At 43.2% G+C, this 20,609-nt stretch overlaps 2 protein-coding genes across 4 annotated transcripts; one reads left to right on the top strand and one right to left on the bottom strand.

Annotated features, from left to right (window-relative positions):
* The first annotated feature begins 288 nt into the window (after window positions 1-288).
* Window positions 289-8,173, top strand: LOC106752324 (dymeclin). 3 transcript variants are annotated; one of them, XM_014633942.1, is made up of 12 exons: window positions 289-585; window positions 1,015-1,321; window positions 1,499-1,708; window positions 1,778-2,031; window positions 2,098-2,313; window positions 2,541-2,722; window positions 2,821-2,946; window positions 3,036-3,149; window positions 3,267-3,488; window positions 3,583-3,765; window positions 3,845-3,961; window positions 4,055-4,222. In XM_014633942.1, the coding sequence occupies exons 2-12, from the start codon at window positions 1,035-1,037 to the stop codon at window positions 4,220-4,222; spliced, it is 2,079 nt and encodes a 692-aa protein (XP_014489428.1). In that variant the 5' UTR covers window positions 289-585; window positions 1,015-1,034. The 3 variants fall into 3 exon arrangements, with proteins under 3 accessions (XP_014489428.1, XP_014489429.1, XP_014489430.1); XM_014633943.1 differs by lacking the exon at window positions 289-585 and adding an exon at window positions 603-719; XM_014633944.1 differs by lacking the exon at window positions 289-585 and having other exon boundaries at window positions 1,035-1,321; window positions 4,055-8,173.
* LOC106752323 (calsyntenin-1) lies at window positions 5,700-20,571 on the bottom strand. The gene is made up of 4 exons (XM_014633940.1): window positions 20,152-20,571; window positions 16,454-16,733; window positions 13,432-14,243; window positions 5,700-12,950 (listed from the first exon to the last, which is right to left on the bottom strand). Exons 1-4 carry the CDS (start codon window positions 20,267-20,269, stop codon window positions 11,284-11,286), a joined length of 2,877 nt encoding a protein of 958 aa, XP_014489426.1. The 5' UTR covers window positions 20,270-20,571; the 3' UTR covers window positions 5,700-11,283.
* Between the last annotated feature and the right edge of the window lie 38 nt (window positions 20,572-20,609).

The raw sequence follows: 20,609 nt of genomic DNA on the forward strand, positions 1-20,609 counted from the left end.
CTTATTTGTTACAGACGCTGTGTGAGAGATTTTTTTCAATTACTTTTACCACCCATAAGCCTGTATCAGACTACGGAGTGGGGATTGAGATTAAATTGAATTTAGCCAATCAGTGTAAAGTTAACTCAAGTTTAGTGAAATTTGGTGAATTCTACACTGATTAGTCAAATTTCAATTCAATCTCAATCNCCATAGTCTGATAAGGGCTTTACGCTTTAGTGATCCATCGTGAAACAGCTGGTCGCGTGCTTCTACGGGGAGAATTACTAGATTCATTTAATTCGAAAAAAACGATCCAATCCCGTGCCGCAGTTCAAACTCTGCTATAACTCCCTGCAGCCGCCACTAGCCGGGACGTAACACAAGCAAGCAATCCAACACGAAAACAAGCATCGTGTGCCGCTGGCTTTAAGCGAAATTCTTCGATATCGCAGTCGATGTTGAAAAATTGATTTACCGACGGGCGCTAATCGACGATTTGACTCGAATCGTCTTCATAGATTGTATCGATACAAATTGTGCCAGTGTGGAACCTTTTCCTTCTATGAGTGATGAACCAATCTATTAACCAGTGTCTGTAATTTTGTAAGTGCTTATTGTTTCAGCGTTTTAATGCGTCGATCCCTCAAATAGTAGTAAGCTGCATATACGAACGCTGCTGAAATAACCCCGACTTTTTTCTCGGTGAAACGCACTCGATACTCGAATGACACGCTGAGGTTAGGTTGTTGGTTATGAGTTTGTTCCGTCAAAACGTTTAATGATGTCTTATAGTCGTAATAACAAGAGCGCATATTAAGAAACATTTATGTCACAATGAATAATCAGTAATTAATTAATAATTACCCATAAAAAACGTCACTATTATTCTCATATTTTCGTTCATTCTTGTGTTTGACTAAACTCTTAGCGCAAAAACAATTATTTGTATCTACGCATTGCTGTTGGCAGAATTACCAAATTAACTTTTTCTTGTAAGAATAACAGTCACTAAATATGGATCATTTGTTTCAGGAAATTAATAAGGAAAGGCAATGGGTACAACACCGAGTCGCTATGAAGAACTCTCCAAAAATGTGCACTTGGAGAAATTTTGTGGAAAGCAGCGCATACTCTTAACTGATCCATTTTGGGAGACATTTCTGTCTTATAATATGCGTCCACCTATCACCAGGAATGATCAAATAGAACTTGACTCTCGTTTGGATATATCATGTCAGCAGTTACTCGTTAATAATTTGACTACTGGCAACTTTGGTATTTTGATTCAGTTTGCTCTTATGCGCATTAATGATTTGCTTGCTCCTGTTCATAATCAAAAGTAAGTTTTAGCTGTTTTATCATAACAAGTTGTAGTCATATGATTAAACACATATATATATATGTGTGTATATTTATGTATATATATATATATATATATTAGAAACATAGTCTTTTATTGTGCACCTCAGTTTATAGTGTATTTTTGACTGTACATCAATTGTCTTTTTCTCTCCAGTATAATATCGGCGTGGCAAACGTACAACGTATTATTTGCTGTACGATGCATTTTAAAGTATTTAGTCGAGACAGTCGGTGAAGAACAAATGCTGATCCATATCGAAGCGCCACAAAATGTTACAATGAATGAACAATCGATGATGTCTTCCGATAGACTGGAAGAATTTTTCGAAACTTTGATAGAACTCATTACGGATGTACCTTTATGGTGAGTGACATACCATACATATTTATATCCTATGACATGTGACATATGTATGTACGTTTGCTTTTACAGTGAATTTACGTACATCGTTCACTTGGAAGCAATTAATTGTTTACTCGTGTTACTCTCGGTGCAGCTATTTTCCCAAACTGCAGCCGAATATAGCGCTGTATATAGGATAGCAATGCATGCGCATTCGAGTACCTGCAGTCAACATGCACCAGCTGTGGTGTGCACATTGTTGCACAATTTCATTCAACAAGAACACGCTCCTCCGGGATTGCTGACGCAACAACCCGGTGGTGGCATTGTATTCAGTATTGCTGGTAAATGCGACAATAAGACGCGAGTCTCTTTTAAGGCGTTAACGCATAAATCTCACTGGTTTTCAGCTGGTTTGTGGAACGTCATAAGAATGGGTATGGGCAGTGGTTCGAAGAATATACAGATTGCACATAATGGCGCTACCGAGGACGAAGAGAAGAAGCGGGATACAGAAACTCCGCTCGCTAGTCAATCCTTGCTGTTACTATTGGTTCTGACGAATCATTGTACTTCTATGGAAAATCCATACAGAAACGCACTTTTTTCTTTTATAGATATGCAAGGCGAGTATCATGCTGATTAATTAGTTTTCAGATGCGGATCGTTTTCAGAAAGAGAGAAATATTCTCGCAGAAACGTCGAGACGTAGCTTACAATTTATCGTTTAATGCCCATACATTTTATCCGAGAGACGTTTTGTGAACGTCTTTAACACGTAAAAACGTATTCAGGACGTTTTTAGGACATCTTTGCTATATGGGTAATAACGAGTGTTTCTCTGTTTCCACAGAAGATTATAATATGACGCAAACGAAAAGAGCTGATGCCTTCAAGTTTAATCTGAATAAAATGTACAATACTATTTGTAAGATACCAAATACGGACGAAGTCACGCTCTTACTCTATATGCTGTTACATAGAAACTCAAGTGTGAAACAGGACATAATGAGAAGACCCGACATACAATTATTGGTGGGTAATCGCCGAGTTCTTTTTTTACGATTGATTGTACGAATATCGTATATTTGCGAGTGTCTCGCATTAACATTACGTTTCATTCACATATTCAGGTAACGCCGATATTGCAAATTCTGTACCATGCTCCAAATAACACATCGCATCATATTTACATGTCTCTTATCATCCTCCTGATTTTAAGCGAAGATGAAACATTCAACAAACGGATACATGAAATTGTAAGTGAAATTGTGGGGGTCTCGTGACTATTCGGTCGCACGTTCCAACATTATAGTGAATAATTTTCCGTTTTGCTTTTTGCCTTAAGATGCTCAAGGGTGTCACATGGTACACCGAGAGATCTATAAGTGAAATATCACTAGGTGGTCTCTTGATCCTCGTCGTTATTCGCACAATACAGTATAACATGTTTAAAATGAGAGTAAGTAGCACACCGGTTATATATAATGTGGTATATGTAATGCGTATGTTAATTTAGAAACACATACCGAATAAAATTTGAAATTATTTCTTTCTCTTTTTTTTTTTTTCTTATCAGGACAAATATCTCCATACAAACTGTCTAGCAGCCTTGGCGAACATGTCTGCCCAATTCACGTCGCTGCACCCTTATGTCAGTCAAAGATTGCTGAGTCTGTTTGAAACGCTTGCTAAGAAGCATGCGCGATTAGAAGCAAAAATTCGAACGCAGCCGGCAATTTCCACCGACAGCAGCAGCACCGTTGTAACTGTTAATGGAGCTGTCGCAAACACAGATTTGGTAATTATACATGAAATCATCGCAATTTCGATGCAACGCGCGCGCGTGCACATATATATGCATACACACGTAGTCATTGTGTGAAACATTCCAGATTCAAGACCTGACCATATTAGAAGAAGTCTTACGGATGGTGTTGGAAATTATCAACAGCTGTCTAACCCATAGACTCGCGCATAATCCTAATTTAATTTATACCCTTCTGTACAAGAAAGACGTCTTTCAACCATTCAGGACGCATTCCGCTTTTCAAGATATCGTGCAAAATATCGATTCTGTAAGTTGCGTTCGATCCGATGCGGACGACACTTCCGTAACGTGTCGCAATTTTGATTGACGCGTGAAATGATTTTTAGGTAATAAACTTCTTCTCTTATAAATTGGAGCAAAAGGATCAATCGCAACTCGGCGTTAGTCAGGTATTAGCCACTATACAGCAAGGAACTTTGGAGTGGCCACGAGATCGCTTGAGAGTATGTAAAAATCGTTCATTTGCCCTGAATCATGAAAAATCAACAGTGCGATGACATTAATACTGCCGTATATGCTTTTTTTCTGTTGCATAGAAATTTCCAGAATTAAAGTTCAAATATGTGGAAGAAGAACAACCGGAAGAATTCTTCATTCCTTATGTATGGAGCGTCGTTTGTCAAGGAGCGTTATTACATTGGAGTGCAGAAAATATAAAATTGTTTTCCCCTAACAATGGCGAGACAACGATTATTGTTTGCTGATACTGAGACGAAGGGTGCGCTGTGCTGTAACAAGTATTGCTGAGCGATAATGTGTTTGAGATGATACGATTTGTCGGATATGTTAAAGTATAAGTTACATCATCTTTTTGATGCGAGAAGATATGGGAATTTTCACAACACGACTAAAACAACGTGAGAATCGTCAACGTATACGGCATATGCACAAGGAGAATATTTAACAACCAATGTGATATTTCACACAAAGTTCTGCGTTCCCACCCGAGTGCACTCGAGAGTATAATTCGTAATACTATACTCTTGGATGCTGGGTGGCGCCTCAAGATGAATATCGTCACACAGAAAGATCGCTGTAATCTGAATATTCAAAACGACCATATCATCCAATCTTTTGTGTTATTACTATTTTAATATTTATTATGAAAATATGACAGAGAGAAAGAGAGAGAGAGAGAGAGAATGAAACATGTGAAAATATTTATGTTTATTATAAAGGAAGGAACCTTTTCACCTTCCATTTTTCCATTCATGTTATATACTTTGTTCGATAAGATGGATGGATGAAGGTATGACTCGTTGTATAAAAGATAATACATCACACGATAGAGATAATATTATGCCAATGAGAGTGTGCGATTCATCGACGGGACAGGAGTATTATTGTAACATTTTCCATTGCGAACGCTATCATATAAGGAACGATAGAAAATATTAATCGATTCGATCGAATCGAATTAATCAATTCTCTATTAATGTACACATGAACAATTACAATGTTCGTAAGTGTTACGCAATTTACAAACGTCTGCGTAACTTTGATGTTACAACCGTTTCTTTTAGGACTTTTAGAGGGTCTTCTCTCTCTGTATACACAATGTAATCCTTTGACTAGATATATATATATATATATATATATACTGTTATATATATATATGTATGTATGTATGTATACTGTTTCGACGTATCGCATATATAGAGAGAGGAGAATATATCGCGAGTCTAATTTCTCTCATAATAGCCTAATCGCAATTCCATATGTATCGCGTTTTTGCAAACGCACCACTGTTTGTAAATAACTGTCGAGGTAGGAATTATAGAAAAAATTTCCATCAGTCTGATTACAGACTTTGCAACATAAGCATGATGTATAGCCCCGCAATTTCTCGCGCGCTGTATGTATATGTGCAAATATTATTTCTATTTAATATATATCAAAAAGAAAATAAAAATACACTTCTCTGTAAGTTACTCTGATACTTTCTGATCTATGTATCCCACTTTCACTTGACATGATTTACAAAACGGAGACTGATATAAGGAAAGAGAATAATAATAATTCACCGACCGCACATTCTCAACCAACGAGCCAGTTATACAACGCACAAAATATCGCGCGCACAACTGGCGCCAATCACCTCTATGATATGATTATATATAACATAATCATCGAGACTGAACGACTCGTCGGCTAAATCTGAATGGTCGATTTGCTCGAATCTCCAATGTACATCTTTATTAAACAAATACAGTTGACGTCTTAATGTTACTTATAATGTCGTAGATGTTATAGATAATATTTCATTTTCCTAGCCTGTGCAGCGTGTATATGCGGCCGCGCGTGATCTTGTATTGTGTACGTGTGTATAATTATCATACTATTGCTAATATTTCAGTTTTGTTGAACAATCTTTCAGTTTGCAGAGTAACAAGGTAATTTGACATTTCTGTGCGTCGCGGTGCAGACGCGCCGAGTAACTCAGTGTGTCACGTTAAATTTCAGACTCGTTCGAGTCATTGGGCTTGAAACGTGTGTGTGCTTAGCATACAGATAGTACAATATGTCTTTTTTTTTGTTATTTATCCATAATAATTTGATTCCTTAACTGTACTATATTGTTACTTAATCTTATTAGTTAACACACAATCAATCGGGAGGGAATTTAGTCGGCACGTAATATATTATTTCATTACGGCCTAGCGCTAATCAGTAGTTGAATATTTCATTCGCCGTGCAATTTACCGCTCGCCTTTTCGCCAGAATCACGCATGCAATTGTTTTTTTATTAGGGCAATGCACATGTAATTGGAAATAATAACGACACCCTATGCAATGAACGCTCGTAAAACTCGTTCGAACGTGGTACCTTGTGTGTGTGTGTGTTACATTCTTCTATATTGTGTATAATGTTATACCTTACGTTATATATACTGGGTAATCTTTTTTTCATCCTTACCATGCTTTAAGCATTCAATCTTTGAATTTCACTATGATATTCGTATAAATAAATCGATCGATACGCTGAGTTACGTTAACAAATTCTATCGTTATAGAAATTTATCGATACAACCGATTAACTCAACTTTATGACATTACCAAGTATCGTGCTTTCACAACAAGATATATATATTTGTCGAATTTCGAAGAATGAATATTGATTTTCTACATTTCTACTAATTCGGCCCGTTAAAAAGGCAATCGAGCGAATGCTACGAGCGTTTGCTTCATGAAGCGTTACAATTTCTCAAATTACACACGCACGCAATTACGCACGCACGGTTTGCTGTCGTCGAATGCGTAAGAATGTGTGTGTGTGTGTGTGTGTACACGCGCATGTTCTGTGTGTATGAGCACGTGTATATAATGTGAAAATCTATACGCATTGATAACGGGCGTGTAATAGTCGTCGAGCAGACGATGCCTTTTTGCAAAAATTTAAAAATTTTAATTTGCGTGTTATACTATTTAACTTACGACACATTTCCGCGAGCTCTAGCGTTCTTCATCAAATTTAAAATATTTCTCTGACCGTTAGGCAAATGGTGTGTGTGTGTGTGTGTGTGTGTGGTTCGCGCGCGCGCGCGCGCGCATGTAAGTGAGACGAGGGTGAGGAAGAGAAATATATATATTTATATACGTAACATACATACACGAGGGTACCTGTGCATATATATACGTACACGCTAGCTGCCTACAAAATACAATAGTACATTACAAATTCATACTGTCCTTTTTCTCTCTCTCTTCCTTCTTTTCCCTTATATCACTTGCAAACAGCTCATATTTTGTATGTATGTGTGTGTGTGTGTGTGTGTGTGTGTGTGTGTGTGTGTGTGTGTGTGTGTGTGTGTGTGTNATATATATATTATATATTATAGTATCATCTAGTTGGTTTGCATAGTTCTTTCCTTTCCCATTAATTAGTAATTAAGTACCTCTTTAGAACAAGTGCCACCCGATTACGTCTTATTATTTCTCAATTATCGGTCGACAGAGATTTTTTCACAATTTCTGTGTCACGATACGATAGCGAAGAAATATTCGCGTCAAGAGAACACTCTCCTTATTTTACATCATTTAAACATGTTGACACGTTTCATCGAGATATTTTCAATTCCAAACCATGATATCGTTTACTCGCGACCGAATAATTTTCTGATATCAAAATAAGCGTGAAAACGAAAGAGATGGCTATCAATTGTTGATGGCTATCAATTGTTGATCAATTGGGATCTTCTAGTAGTCGAGTTGTTTTCTACGAGATCCGTTGCGCTATCTTAATGTGCTCAACTTTAGCGCGCTCTCCCAACCCCTTTTTGTTCAACATCCGACATCGCGTTGGGTACTTACAAAAAAAGATGGGTAGGTAAGTAGATACGTCACAATGTCGCATATATCATTAAACGTCACGATATCAGGCAACGATCCAACAAATACTCACATATCTCACGAATTGCACGATTCATCACCTCGTGTGTGCTCACGCGCGAATGCTTATACTCGAAGAATAAGCGTACAAACGCGTGTGTACATCGACGTAAGCTAATTTAGACACACTGGCCAGATCCTTCGTTCGATCCAACTACTACCGAATTTCACGCCTCATTCAAGTCATTCTCTTGATTGATCGATCTACTACCTTCACTCTGCTGTGCTGCACGACGCTTATAAAATACGAGATTACAAGATTTAAATACAAGATTTGCTTTGCAATATAAATTTAGCGTCGGAGAAAACGCTACAGAGAAAAATGGTACAAAAGCAAGCGATATCAAGTGTATATTGATGTATTATATGATGGTGTCGAACGAATGATCGCCTCCCTCTATGTGTGCCTTTTCCTTACAAGGTTATATATAGTGTTGTCAACCTCTGTGTGATTCTTCGCGGACGATCAAAGCGTTTGTTTTTTCACGCGGGTCGGAGAAATAGATAAAAAGTATGTATATCGTTACAACGGTTTTCTTTCGAACGAAAGTAATTGAAGGAAAATAATAAGGAAATCATTTCTCGAGAATCGATGTGGGAAAAATTTTGCCCACTGTGGCGCAAGTAGTTTCGCGAGAGAGCACGGATGGTCATACGATGGTCATCGTTGACGAAAAGTTTCCGTTTCCGACAGACACCTTATAAAAATGATATGATATGCTCATTGAAAAAATAAATTTATAGTTTCCTATGAATATTATAGATATCCGTACGCAAGAGCTCTCGGTACTAAAGTGCCTCCGCCGAATAAACGGTCGGATTCGGTATAATTCTAGATACGCAGGACATACAGCAGCAGACATACAGCAGGCAGGCAGTCAGACACGCGCGCACACACACACACACACATCCACACGCACGCACGCATACACGCACACACACGAGGATCCGTTCATTACTTCGCGGCGAGTGACAGCGAATGCGCGCAGTTGTCGTGTCACCATTTCACGAGAGAGAGTGAGTGAAAGAGGAAGGAAGGGAGGGAGGAAAGAAGGGATGAAGGGAGAGAGAATGAGTGAGCGTGAATGACACCCTCCTAAGGGATCATTGCACGTATGTGACGAGCGCTTTTCCGACGACGAAGCTAGGCATCGACAGGCATTGTCGAGCAGGCTCGCGTGACAGCTTTCGTGTATCCCGCGACATTGCCCGATCGATTCTCAACTTCTAAAGCTGCTAACGGTTGATATCTATGATACATGTCTTGAATTGAACTTTTTGCAATAGAGAGCGCGCGCAACGTATCAAACGGCGTAAACGATGCTTCGAAATAGATTGTCATTCAACAGACATCACCGTATGTTTCGTTTGCAGTACGCTATTGCAAAAAGTTTCTAATAACGATACAGAGCCTGTTTAGCTCGATGTCGAGGTTAACGGGAAACGACGAAAACCGCAGCCTGTGAGAAATTCGCTATTAAAATATATGCATACGAGTGACGGGAATGCAACATACTACAGCTTAAAAGGCACGTAAAAATCAGTTTCTCCGTGAAAAGAGCGATTTACATACAGGGGGAAACAGAGGAGAAGCGCGCGATCCATCCACTGCGCACATATTGGGCATATACTTAGAATATAATAATCGCCACTACTCGAGACTCTCACCACGAAATAACGAATGGACGATATTGTATATATGCGTACGTAGAGCACATGTGTAGCGCGCACATATAACCGCGTAATATGCGCGATACCTATCGTTAATCTGCGCAAATATTTGTGGAGAATCGACGACAAATATCCCCATCGTTCATGTTTCGCATGCCGAATTGTTGGAAAAAAGAAATGCTCCTTTGTCAAATATTTCATTTTCAGTAAGAGCTTATTAACGACCGCTGATAGCGGCCGATTGCATCGCACGCATGCACGCACGCACACATATATACGGATATAACGCTACACCGGTGCTATATTACTGTTTCAACGATGAAGCGCTATCGTAAGCGATGATGCGACGTAGCAATGTCCACATCATCCTGCTATCCTTTTATTTTCTGCAGATTCATCGTGAAGGAACATTGTGCATAAAACGATCCGAGTAAAAAACAAAATTGGAAATATGAGCTAGTGTCTTAAATCTCCAGATTCGCGACAATAGCTTTCGCGACTCGATGTATTTGACACGCTACGCGCGCGTTCTGCCGGCACTGGTCAACGCCGGGGTATGTATTGGCTCGAGTGTTTTTCATACGAAAGACACGATTATTGCGACAGAATATATTTATGAAATCAAATGTGTGTGGGTAAAAGTTCAATCGAAAACAAGGAAGAGATTGATTCGTGTCGTATTTAAAACTACGTTTTACCATCCTACTTAACAATAAAACGTAAAACTAATTATTATTGCGATAAAGTGGTGAATAATAGTCGTAGTAGCATTTCGATCAAAATAGCGTTAATTATAGAATAGCGATAGAAAGGCGGATAAATAGTTAAAAGTATAAAAAGAAAAAAATAAGAGAAGGGAGAAAGAAAAAGAGAGTTTCCTATTATACTACTAGTGGTGTGTGTGTGTGTGTGTGTTGTGTGTGTGTGTGCGTGCGTGCGTGTGTGTGTATGTGTGTGTGTGTCAAAAGTATAAATTAACAACTACCGTAAATAGATATCTCCGGCGAGAAGCACTTCCCGGCGAAGCTTAAGTATCCCTTGCGTATATCCGATTCTACTAAACATCAACGCGACGTATTCGTAGGTAGAAAGATTGCAACTATTCGATAAAGCATCCCGCACTCTGTGTTACAGGCTCTTCTGGCGGCGCTCAAGACGAGTACTAACTGAATGCCGTTGTTGTTACTCGATCGTTGTGTACCGACATCGTACATCTACAGATGAGGGAACGGATGTAAATATAATAACGCACGCTTTCCCTCTCTCTCTCTCTCTCTCTCTCTCTCTCTCTCTCGCTCTTTCTCTTTCTCACGCAGTAAACGAAATAGTTGTTGAGAGAATCGAGAAGGCGATCGAGCGAGCAGTGTTCGGAGCAGCTTAAAATTTTATTACTCTATCAAGATTCGAGAACGCTGTAAATTTTCTAATCTCTCTCTCTCTCTCTCTCTCTCTCTCTCTCTCTCTCTCTCTCTTAATGACGTCAATCCAGCACGATAGTCGAGATGCGCGCGACAGATTTGAGTTTTCGCGGACGCTCGCGGACCGCTTTCCGCGGGATCGTTCGAAACGGAATCACGTTCGCCGATGAGATGATCGGTCGTATGGATAAATTTTGCAAAAAGAAGAAGCAGCACGAGCCAGTACTCCTCTCAACGCCACGTCAAGAAAGAGGGGCGAATGCAGCAACGCGAGGATCAAAAGCAACTTAAACATCGCGATGATCCCATTCCAAATCGTGCGGCGAATTGTGGCGACGGTGCCGGCCATTGCTGAGTTCGCAATCATTTTCGCAGTCGGAACTGTCGAGGTCGTCGTCTCTGAACGAGCCGTCCTCGGAGTCGGAACTGCCAGAGTCGTCGACGTCCTCGTCTCTCTCTCGACTCTGATGATGCTGGTCGGCCGTCAGCCTGTCCATCGGGTTCACGGTGATGGCGAGGGCCGAGTCGTCCCACGCCATCTCCGTTTCAGCGGCGAGCTCATCACCGGCGGATCGTCGTCGTTTAGCCGCTCCGCGAACCCGCGCAGCACCCACCACTCCCATCAGCAGCAGGAAGCCCATGCAGGCGGCGACGACGATGGTTACGGCGTGGCTGCGGCCGGCACCGCCGCCGATGGTCTTGCCGCCCTCGCGAAGCGCGGTGGTAGCGTACTCGTCCGTCAGATCGGCGTGATGCGGCGAGAGCTGCGCGTGACCCGGCGCCGGCTCGACGATTCTCGCAATGGGCGGTTGTTCTCCTTCGGGCGTTGTGTGCGGCGGAACAGTAGTCTTCTCCTTGGGATGAATCACAGCCAACGTTTGCACGTACTCGTTGCTGGCGAAACGGCCGCTCAACTCGGAACAGGTCAGCTTGAAAACGCGATCGAGATAGTAAGCCGGTTTGCGATTCGTGTACATGATGAGGCGAATGAGCTGCTGATAATTGTAAGGCGAATCCGCGCCCGAAAGGACGACGCCGTCGCGGTCGACGCGAGCGGAGATATCGTGGAAGGCTAGCAAGGCGTCGCCGGGTAATCCCAGGCTCTCGTGATCGGGATTGAGGCTCGGATAAACGCTAACGGCGCAGGCGTCCAGTCTGGCGGCCGAACCAGCGGTGACGCGCGCGTCCGGGAACACGCGAACACCCAGCCGGAAATCGGCGTACTCTCTGGCGACGTAGCCGGTACCGTTGACGGTGATACCCGGCCGAGGAGGTGGCAATACGGTGACGTATGACTGTACGGTCGGTACCGGCAGAGGCGTGCTCTCGCTACCCTCGCAGACGATCGTAGTGTCGAGACGGAAATTGCGACGGCCAGGTGTCGGGAATCGCCGAGAATTGGAGTAGCCGATGCGACGCAACAGGGTCTCGACGTTGGTACGATTGTCACCGTCGATACGCACTTCGGTCAGGTCAGAGTTGGTCAGCAGTTGGGTTCCTGGTTGCAGCAGGTCCATAGGCGGCACGTGAATACCCTCTTGGCAACGTCGCAGGCACGACAACACTTCCGGCTTCTCGTTGCGACCGACTAGGACGGAGAGGCCGGCAAGGTAGCCGCGGAAATGGTGTTTAGTCTTGTTCTCGGAGCCCTGCCAACATGCACCGACCACCAGGGTAGTGTTGACACCCTTGGCCGGGTGCAGAGGCCAATCGTCGATAACCTCGGGGTTCTTCTCGTCAGCGCGCCACTCCTCGCCGTCGACGTATAAACTGACATGCGGAAAGTCAACCTGGATCGCGTAGTGATGCCATTTGTCATCGCACACCTGACCGAGTTTCCAACGCCACTCGGCCGCGCGGAAAATGTTGGGGTCGCCTTCGGAGAAGTCGCGTCGCAGGAGCAGAATCAATCTGCAGTTCCTTATGAACAAGGCGTAGTGGTGTCTATTCATCTCTGTAATTGAAACGTGACGTTATTAGTTGCATCTTCTTCGACGTCTAATAGACGAATGTCATTCCTACGATAAATGTGGAGAGCAGGAGGGAGCGAAAAAAAAGAAAGAGACTCACCCGCATCGTCGTTGAGAACGGAAAGATTTTAGACCGGTGGGATGTATAACTCTGCGAGAGCGAGCCGTATAAGCGCGACCTGATTTCTTGCCAAAATTCATTCCGTGGAAGGATTAAGCCGCTTTGTTCGAAACTTGACGATAATACCTCCCGAGCGAACGTGTATATCATAACGCCTGAGCGCGCGCACTTTCAACGGCGCAATGTATTCCCCGCTAACAATATCGTCCAATGTTTGAACGTCGAAACTTATCGAAAGCGTCTCTCTCTCTCTCTCTCTCTTTCTTTCTCTCCTAGGTATTGAGCAGTCTCTGCAACCACGTTATATGCGACGTGTCGCGCAAAGGAAATCGTAAGAAACTTACTGTGATCATCGGCGGCGCAGAGTATATGCTCCTTGACATGCGGATCCTGTCGCGGACGCGGCCGATGCTTCACCCAGACGCCGATGGTGAATTTCTGCGCCAGGCTATGCTCCAGCACGTCATTCGGCACGATCGCGGCCGAGTCGACGCCGTCAAATTCGAAGATCTCATCGGCCTCTCTACCCTCGTCTCTGGACAGGGACGCCGTCCAGGACGTTGTAGGTCCGGGTGTAGGTAGCAAATCCACGCTGTCTCGCGACGCGCCGCACAATTTGCGCTGACTGCGAACGCCGTACGTGTCGCGATCGCAACCTTTGCCGATGTGATCGGTAACAAGGGTCAGCGTGGCGCGCACGTTGCGCAGAATACAGGGCGCATCGCAGAGATCGAGTCGTGCCGATGGTAGCAAAGGCTGCGAACCAACGCCGGCGGCGTAGTCGACTCTCTCGGGAATGCCTCGCCATCCGGGAGCGCACACACGGTTCACCTTGACCGTCACCATCGCCGGCGCGGATTGCTTCATGCCGCAATCGTACGCGACCACGCTAAGAATGTAGTTGTGCGATCGCTCATAATCCAGGGGCTCGGTGTTCCGAATGGCGCCCTCGTTGTCGATGATGAACGGCTGGTCGGCGGTAAGGATCTCATACTTGCAGACGTCGCCGAATTTCGGTGTGCAATCCCGGTCGGAGGCTTCGACGCGGACAACCTCTTCGTAGAGACGTCCCTCGTCCACCGTGCTGACATACGCTGGCTGGAGGAACTGCGGCGCGTACTCGTTGACGTCGACCACGGTAATATGAACCGTTGCGCTGGAATGAAATTTGAGTTTGTGTGTGTGTGTGTGTGTGTATCAATTGCGCGGAGGAGCGTGTGGATATGCGCGCCGAGTCCTTCGAATTCCTTCGTATCACCGCTGCCATTCTATTAGAAAACACTCGCTCACCTTAACAATAAATAAGCTCGGACGGAGAGACCTTGCAAAATTTTTTTTTCAATATCGCGTAAAACGGCCATCTGACATGTAAGAAAAAAAAAAACTTGCTCGCTGTGTTATTTCTCTTCTTCCGGAAAGGATCGAAAATGTTCGTCCTTTGCTTCAAATGACATTCTCTCTGACATGTGTAACGTCATTTGTACAGTCACTTTGACAAGTCACGCACGAGTCGCGTAAGTAATGTTGAATAACTCTCATGCACTCTTATCTTTGCAATGAATTTAAGAGGTTTTGATGAAACTTTACATCAGTTATTATAAATGTAAAAAGCGTGATAATGAACGACGCCGGGTGGTGTAATCGTGAATTTTAGTACTTCCGCGCTGACATAACAAAGAAATGTATTATTTCATATATGTGTGAGGTAAATTTAAAAGAATCACGCGGAGCGAATACTGTCGATATACTTAATATAAAATATTTGTATGGCAGCTTTGGAGCGGTATCGGAAATTTAATATGTGGCATATAACGGAAAAGTCAATAAAACGATACCGCAGAGATCGTACGAGTGAAAAGGATTGAATTTCTACTCGTTACCGAAAACACGCGCAAACAACGGTCCACTTGAAATCTATTTACGTTGGAAATTTTAGACGAATCAGTGCGTCGAAAATCCGCCAAATAGGCATGTAATGATAAATAATCGTCGATGGACGAAACTTTCTATCAGAAGAATAAACACACGTTGATATCCTAATTACAAGTCGACGTGCATTATCAGCGAGAGAACACTATTTGACCGCGCAATGTTTGATTATCCGTCGACCAATATCGTAATACGACGTATCTCTATAGTTATCGTTCAAGAAAAATTACATCGTGGAATTGTTATATATGAAAGATTCGCGAGAAAGATCTTTTTGTGTAAAAACATCAACACATGTGTATCACGCATTTCTTCGCTATTGATTTGTTCGTTGGCGGTGATTCGGGAGGTGAAGAGATCCCAGGCGTTTGGATGCGATCGTCGCACGCTCATATATTGCATTCGGACAAATGTTATTCCGACAAAAAGTCTCTTTCCATCTCTTTACACCTAGCGCGTTCCTGCTACTTGTAATATTTTGTTAGCTTTCGTGTATAACGCGTACGGAGAATTGTTTATTTCGTAACGAAATGATCGAATGGACGGTCTCTGCTGTCGTTATCGCTTTTCGACGTCGGAAAGTCTGAGCGCAAGCTGGTAATGAGAAAATTTGCGCACTCGGGAGAGTTATTTCCTCATTTAGTCGATACACGTCGTATACGTATATGCGATGCGACAACCCGGCCAGAAAAATTGGCATTGTACCGCGTGCGCGACACGATGACCCACATCCGCGAGATAATTCGTTACAGAGTGTGAATAAACGTGAGGTAAGATGAAATAACTTTCAATGAGTTCGCTCGCTTCGTCGAAAACATTCGCGCCATTATTTTCTCGCACATACAAAATTGATTAAACTCGACATTAAATATCTACAAACGGCACGACGACTCATTACTATCATTCGCGACTAAAAAATCATATACCTTAATCGCGCAATTTTATCTATATATGAAAAATGTATGCGATCCCAACGCAACGTATATGTGCGTGCGCGCGCGCTATATCTGTTATCCAAACACCTCTCGACGGAACTTTCCTTCCCGTTGTCCAAAAAAACAATAGGAAAAAGACTACGTTGCGTTAAGAGAGGAATAAAGGAGAGGGAAGAGAAGGAAGTCGCGTCCGACGAGCTAGAAGTGTAAATATCAAGTTAGCTTATCCGAGTGCACAGCATCGTGCGATAGGCAAGTTTTTTTTTTTTTTCATGCAGTCGCGAGCGACAATTATAAACTTGGATATAGTTCTATCGTATCGCCCATTCCGCTCTACTTTTGTTACGTTTACTTAATCTCCGAGAGTTTCCTCGGATAAACGCGAGCGAGCGAGCGAGTGCGCGCGCACACACTGCAAGTGACGTTCAGGCCGTTGTTACAGCTATAGTGGTGGTGTGTGCCGCGTAAAAATTCACGCGGAACCACACACAAGAGGACGTACTTTTCAGATTGCGCTCCGTTGCAGCCGACCGCAGCGATGTCAAACTTATAATTGCGTCGTTTTTCGCAATTCAGGACTCGAAACGCCCGCAGCTCGGCCATCCCCTTCTCCTTAAGGACGATCTCGAATGGTGCCTCGCCATGATGCTTATTGGCGATGCGGAAAGAGCAAACCTTGGTGCCCAAAGCTCGAATTTGCGGTGTGACTTCGACCAGAGTTTCGTTCTCCTTGACCAGACCGTGATATCCGCTCTCGAGGCTCTCCAAATCCAACCGTGGAGCTGCGAACACACACGTGCGATCAATCGCGACGTTTCTCGGTTGGTCACGGAAAGGAAAACAATTTCCGCTTTCGCTATCTCCGTGAAGAACGCCCTCGAGAATGCAGTCGTCGACGTTACCAGTTTTCCTCCATGTGAACGAATCCTTCTCGAATGAATGCGGCGGATCGTAGTTAAATACGGGGGCTGAAATCGCGGCGTTACTCGCGACCGATATCACCGTCCGTCGAGTGCGCGAATTTACATAACGGCGCAATATATGCCCGGCCGCACTATGCTACAGAGTTCCGCCGCAATACTTGTTTCACATTGCTGGTAAGAGAGAAACGTTTACATCGTTATGTATATTTATAAGGGCTATACTTGTTGCAAACATTATATGTATATATTTTTTTCTATCCAATTTGAACGAGACATGGAAAAATAGATTTCGCGAAACGTCATCGGATCTTTCGCGGAAGGGCTGGTGAAATCAAGCACCGCGTAACAAGCAAACTTTTTAATTAAGCGCTGGAGAATATATTCGACGTGCGTTCAATTCACGGTTTTTGGGGTCGGTTTAAGTTGAGAAAAACTTCAAATATAGAAATGGGTTAAGTGAAACAAGTCATTGACTCGTTGTCAGCTTCTTCCACATACGGATAATGAGAAAAACGTTCAAAAACAACTCTAGCGTATCGAGAAGCGTCCCCGTTCGCGGCTCGTAATCACACGCTGTTAATTACTAAAAACGTTGCCATTTTGAACCAGTAGGCAACCATCAATATACAAATTTGCCCGTGTAAACTCTTCATACGATAGTACAATATGATAACTAGAGCCATCAAGATTATTATATTCGTGGAATACAGATTATGTCGCCGATTTCGAATAGACTTTACCTAACGAATGAATTTTGTTGTTTTTAAGTAAACACGAATTTCGAACGTAAACATTTGCTTTGACGAAGTTCGCTAAGTAAAATCGATTGCATCAGATTTCTATATTTTCGCGATTGTATCATAATTTGTTGGAGATAACGCATATATTTTAAACAGGTTCAGAGTAATTACTTATGACAGAACAAACTTTCGGTCGTAACAAAAGTCAATTATGAAACGTATGCATAGTGTGCTTTTCGATTATCTCGCAATTACATGACCGTTAAATGCGACGTTGGAGGCATGTCAAAGTTGGCATTTTGTTTCGTAAAAAGTCTACGAAATATAATCACATTAACGAGAGTTATGGTTGCAATTATTATATTCCAATTATGTAATTCTTCGCGTATTTTTCTCTCTCTTTCTCTCTCTCTCTCTCTCTCTCTATCGCACGAGAAAGTACGTATTATAATGATATAGTATCAACAATGATTTTGATGTAAAGGATAACGTACAACAAATGATACCTGGCGAATGTCCTCCTCCCCTGTTATGCGATCGACTATTCGTTAGCGCGAATCGACAACTCGCGGTAAAGACTACCAACGCTCGTCACCGTCTCGCGGAAAGGTGCCAAATATGTTCAATGTATTACATCAATCCCCTGCGTTGTACTCTAGTCCGCCGAACAAGATATTCATCGCTAATAACGAAAGTTGACGGATACTTATGCGCTACAACTCAGATATCACTCGGTTGACAAAACATTCGGAACATGTAATATTTCAGCAGCTGATAATTATCTCCACATTATCGCAGTAATTAATTAACCGTTCACCTACACGAAATGTACTTTGACGTACGAAGGGGAGGGGCATTATCGCGTCGGAATATCAGAACTGACGTTATGATGCATTCAATTATCACGACATGCAAATGCGTCATACAGAACGCAAGTTATCGGGGGAAAGTATTCGAGGTATTGTGAATCACGATATTATTATACCGTGGGTAACGAAACCCTCTAATCTTAGCGACACGAGTGATCAGAGATAATTAACGATCGGCCCTACGCGCCCAAATATTTTTAACGCGTAACTCGATCCCCCCTCTCTCTCTCTCTCTCTCTCTCGACACGACAAGAATATTAGATTCACATCGCGCGCTTTACTTTCGTCCGGCTTTGCCCGAAATCGTCTAATTTTACCTCGACTCCCTTTTTCGTACGTGATTCACACTTAGTTTGTTATTCCGAACAGCGTGACTAATACCGTGTCTTTCGATGAACGATCGTAATCACGATTGTTGGGGGGACCGTACAAAAATGCTACATGTGACACGTTTCATTCAGCGACCGCGCTGTAGCCAAATATTCTTTAAAGAAATTTGTCGTTATGCAAAGTATACGCTATATAATAATTATACTGTAACGATCGATCGTTCTTTTATCCACATATTAATAGTATTATTTCTATCAATCACCGTGCATGTGTCGCATTCGACAACGTTCTAACGTTATTCATCTTTTTGTCCGTAACAGACGAGTAAGAGACTGCGAAGAAAACAACAATCTAGTAGTCGCGCCGCGAAAAAAGAGCTATGCGATAAAGGCAATGTCATTACTTTCACATACACACGCACACCTGTTTCGATTATGCGTCAACATACATGTAACCGGAGCATATCTAAACATTTTACCTATTTTACGTCCGCCAAATGCACAAATAACTTTCGGCAACAATGCAATATTAAGCGAATCGGCCATTCCGCAATGTGCATAAAATTTTACGTAAAATCGATTATTTCAAACTTCATTTCAAATATAACGCGCGCGCGCGCGTACATGTAAGATATTAATCAATTTTTCATTCAAACGGAATGAAATTGGAAAAGAGCACAAAGTGAACGATTCCAACAGTGTGACACCTCCTTCGTTACGTCATACAAAGGCTTCGTAAAATCTGTCAGAGAAGGGGACTCGATATCAACAACCAAATGTGTTTACGGCATCCTTTGCATTCCTCCGAAATTTCAGTGCCCATTTCTCGCTTTTCAAATTTCTCGGTGAAGAAAAAAGGGGAAAAATCGTGCGGTAACGGGGGTTAACAGCCGTGTCTCTTTCTTTCCTCGCCCGTTTCGCGCGGCGGCATATCGACCGCGGGTGGGCGCAGTGCAACACGCTCCATCGTACCGCCGTATCATCGTATATACGCGAGAGACAGGCCCCACACACACACGCGCGCACACGTCCAATGATAGCGCCATAACAGTTTCGGCAGCTCGCAGGTGCAACAGACGCGATGGTCGCACCTGCGAGCACGCATAGCGATCGCGCCACAGAGATATTATTTCCGAAAGAAAGAAAAATGCAAGCATATGCAACGACAATCGTCGGCAGTATATGTGATCAGCAATATATATATATATATATATATATACGATCAGCGGTGATGGTGGCGGCGGTCGCGGCGGCGGCCGCAGCCAGGTAAACGGACGCGCAAACGAATGTAGGGCACGGTGCGCGACAGGAGAGAGAGAGAGAGAGAGGAAATTATCACCTCCATGATCGTTGGCGAAGAAACTCGACGGCGGTGTCGACTCGAGAATACTCGCGTGGGAGAGGCCAACACACAGGGCCAGGCCGCAGAGTAGCACGCTCGTCGTCGCTGGCAGCATATTTGCTCCGCTGCGTATCGTTCTTCCGTTGCCCGTCGTTGTCTTTGTTGATCTTCTCGTCGGAATAACCGTCACCTACCTATTGGAGGCGCGCGACTTACGCACCTTACGCGTCCGTTTGTCGCACTCGACACTCCGCGGTGTCTCACTCGCACGCGCACTCAGGGAGCACTCGCTTTTTAAAGGAGCATCGCCGCCTAACTGCACAGACGGACGGACCTACTCTCTCTCGCGCGCGCTCGCTCGCTCGCTCGTTCGCTCGCTCGACACGGCACACACAATTGCGGAGTCAATATTTGAGTGGAATATCGATTCGCCAGTAGAGACGCCAATTTTCCTC

The sequence above is a fragment of the Dinoponera quadriceps genome, unplaced genomic scaffold, assembly GCF_001313825.1.
Source record: "Dinoponera quadriceps isolate SergipeBrazil2010 unplaced genomic scaffold, ASM131382v1 scaffold248, whole genome shotgun sequence".
In the NCBI taxonomy this organism is placed as follows: Eukaryota; Metazoa; Arthropoda; class Insecta; order Hymenoptera; family Formicidae; genus Dinoponera; species Dinoponera quadriceps.

Bases quoted from the DNA above. Each gene is read 5' to 3' on its own strand.
- LOC106752323 (XM_014633940.1), bottom strand. From the start codon at position 20,269: ATGCTGCCAGCGACGACGAGCGTGCTACTCTGCGGCCTGGCCCTGTGT. The intron at 16,734-20,151 runs GTGATAATTTCC...GTGTGTTCGCAG, and splicing joins CTTCGCCAACGATCATGGAG to CTCCACGGTTGGATTTGGAG. The intron at 12,951-13,431 runs GTAAGTTTCTTA...TTTCAATTACAG, and splicing joins CTGCGCCGCCGATGATCACA to AGATGAATAGACACCACTAC.
- LOC106752324 (XM_014633942.1), top strand. From the start codon at position 1,035: ATGGGTACAACACCGAGTCGCTATGAAGAACTCTCCAAAAATGTGCAC. The intron at 1,322-1,498 runs GTAAGTTTTAGC...TTTTCTCTCCAG, and splicing joins GCTCCTGTTCATAATCAAAA to TATAATATCGGCGTGGCAAA. The intron at 3,150-3,266 runs GTAAGTAGCACA...TTTTCTTATCAG, and splicing joins ATAACATGTTTAAAATGAGA to GACAAATATCTCCATACAAA.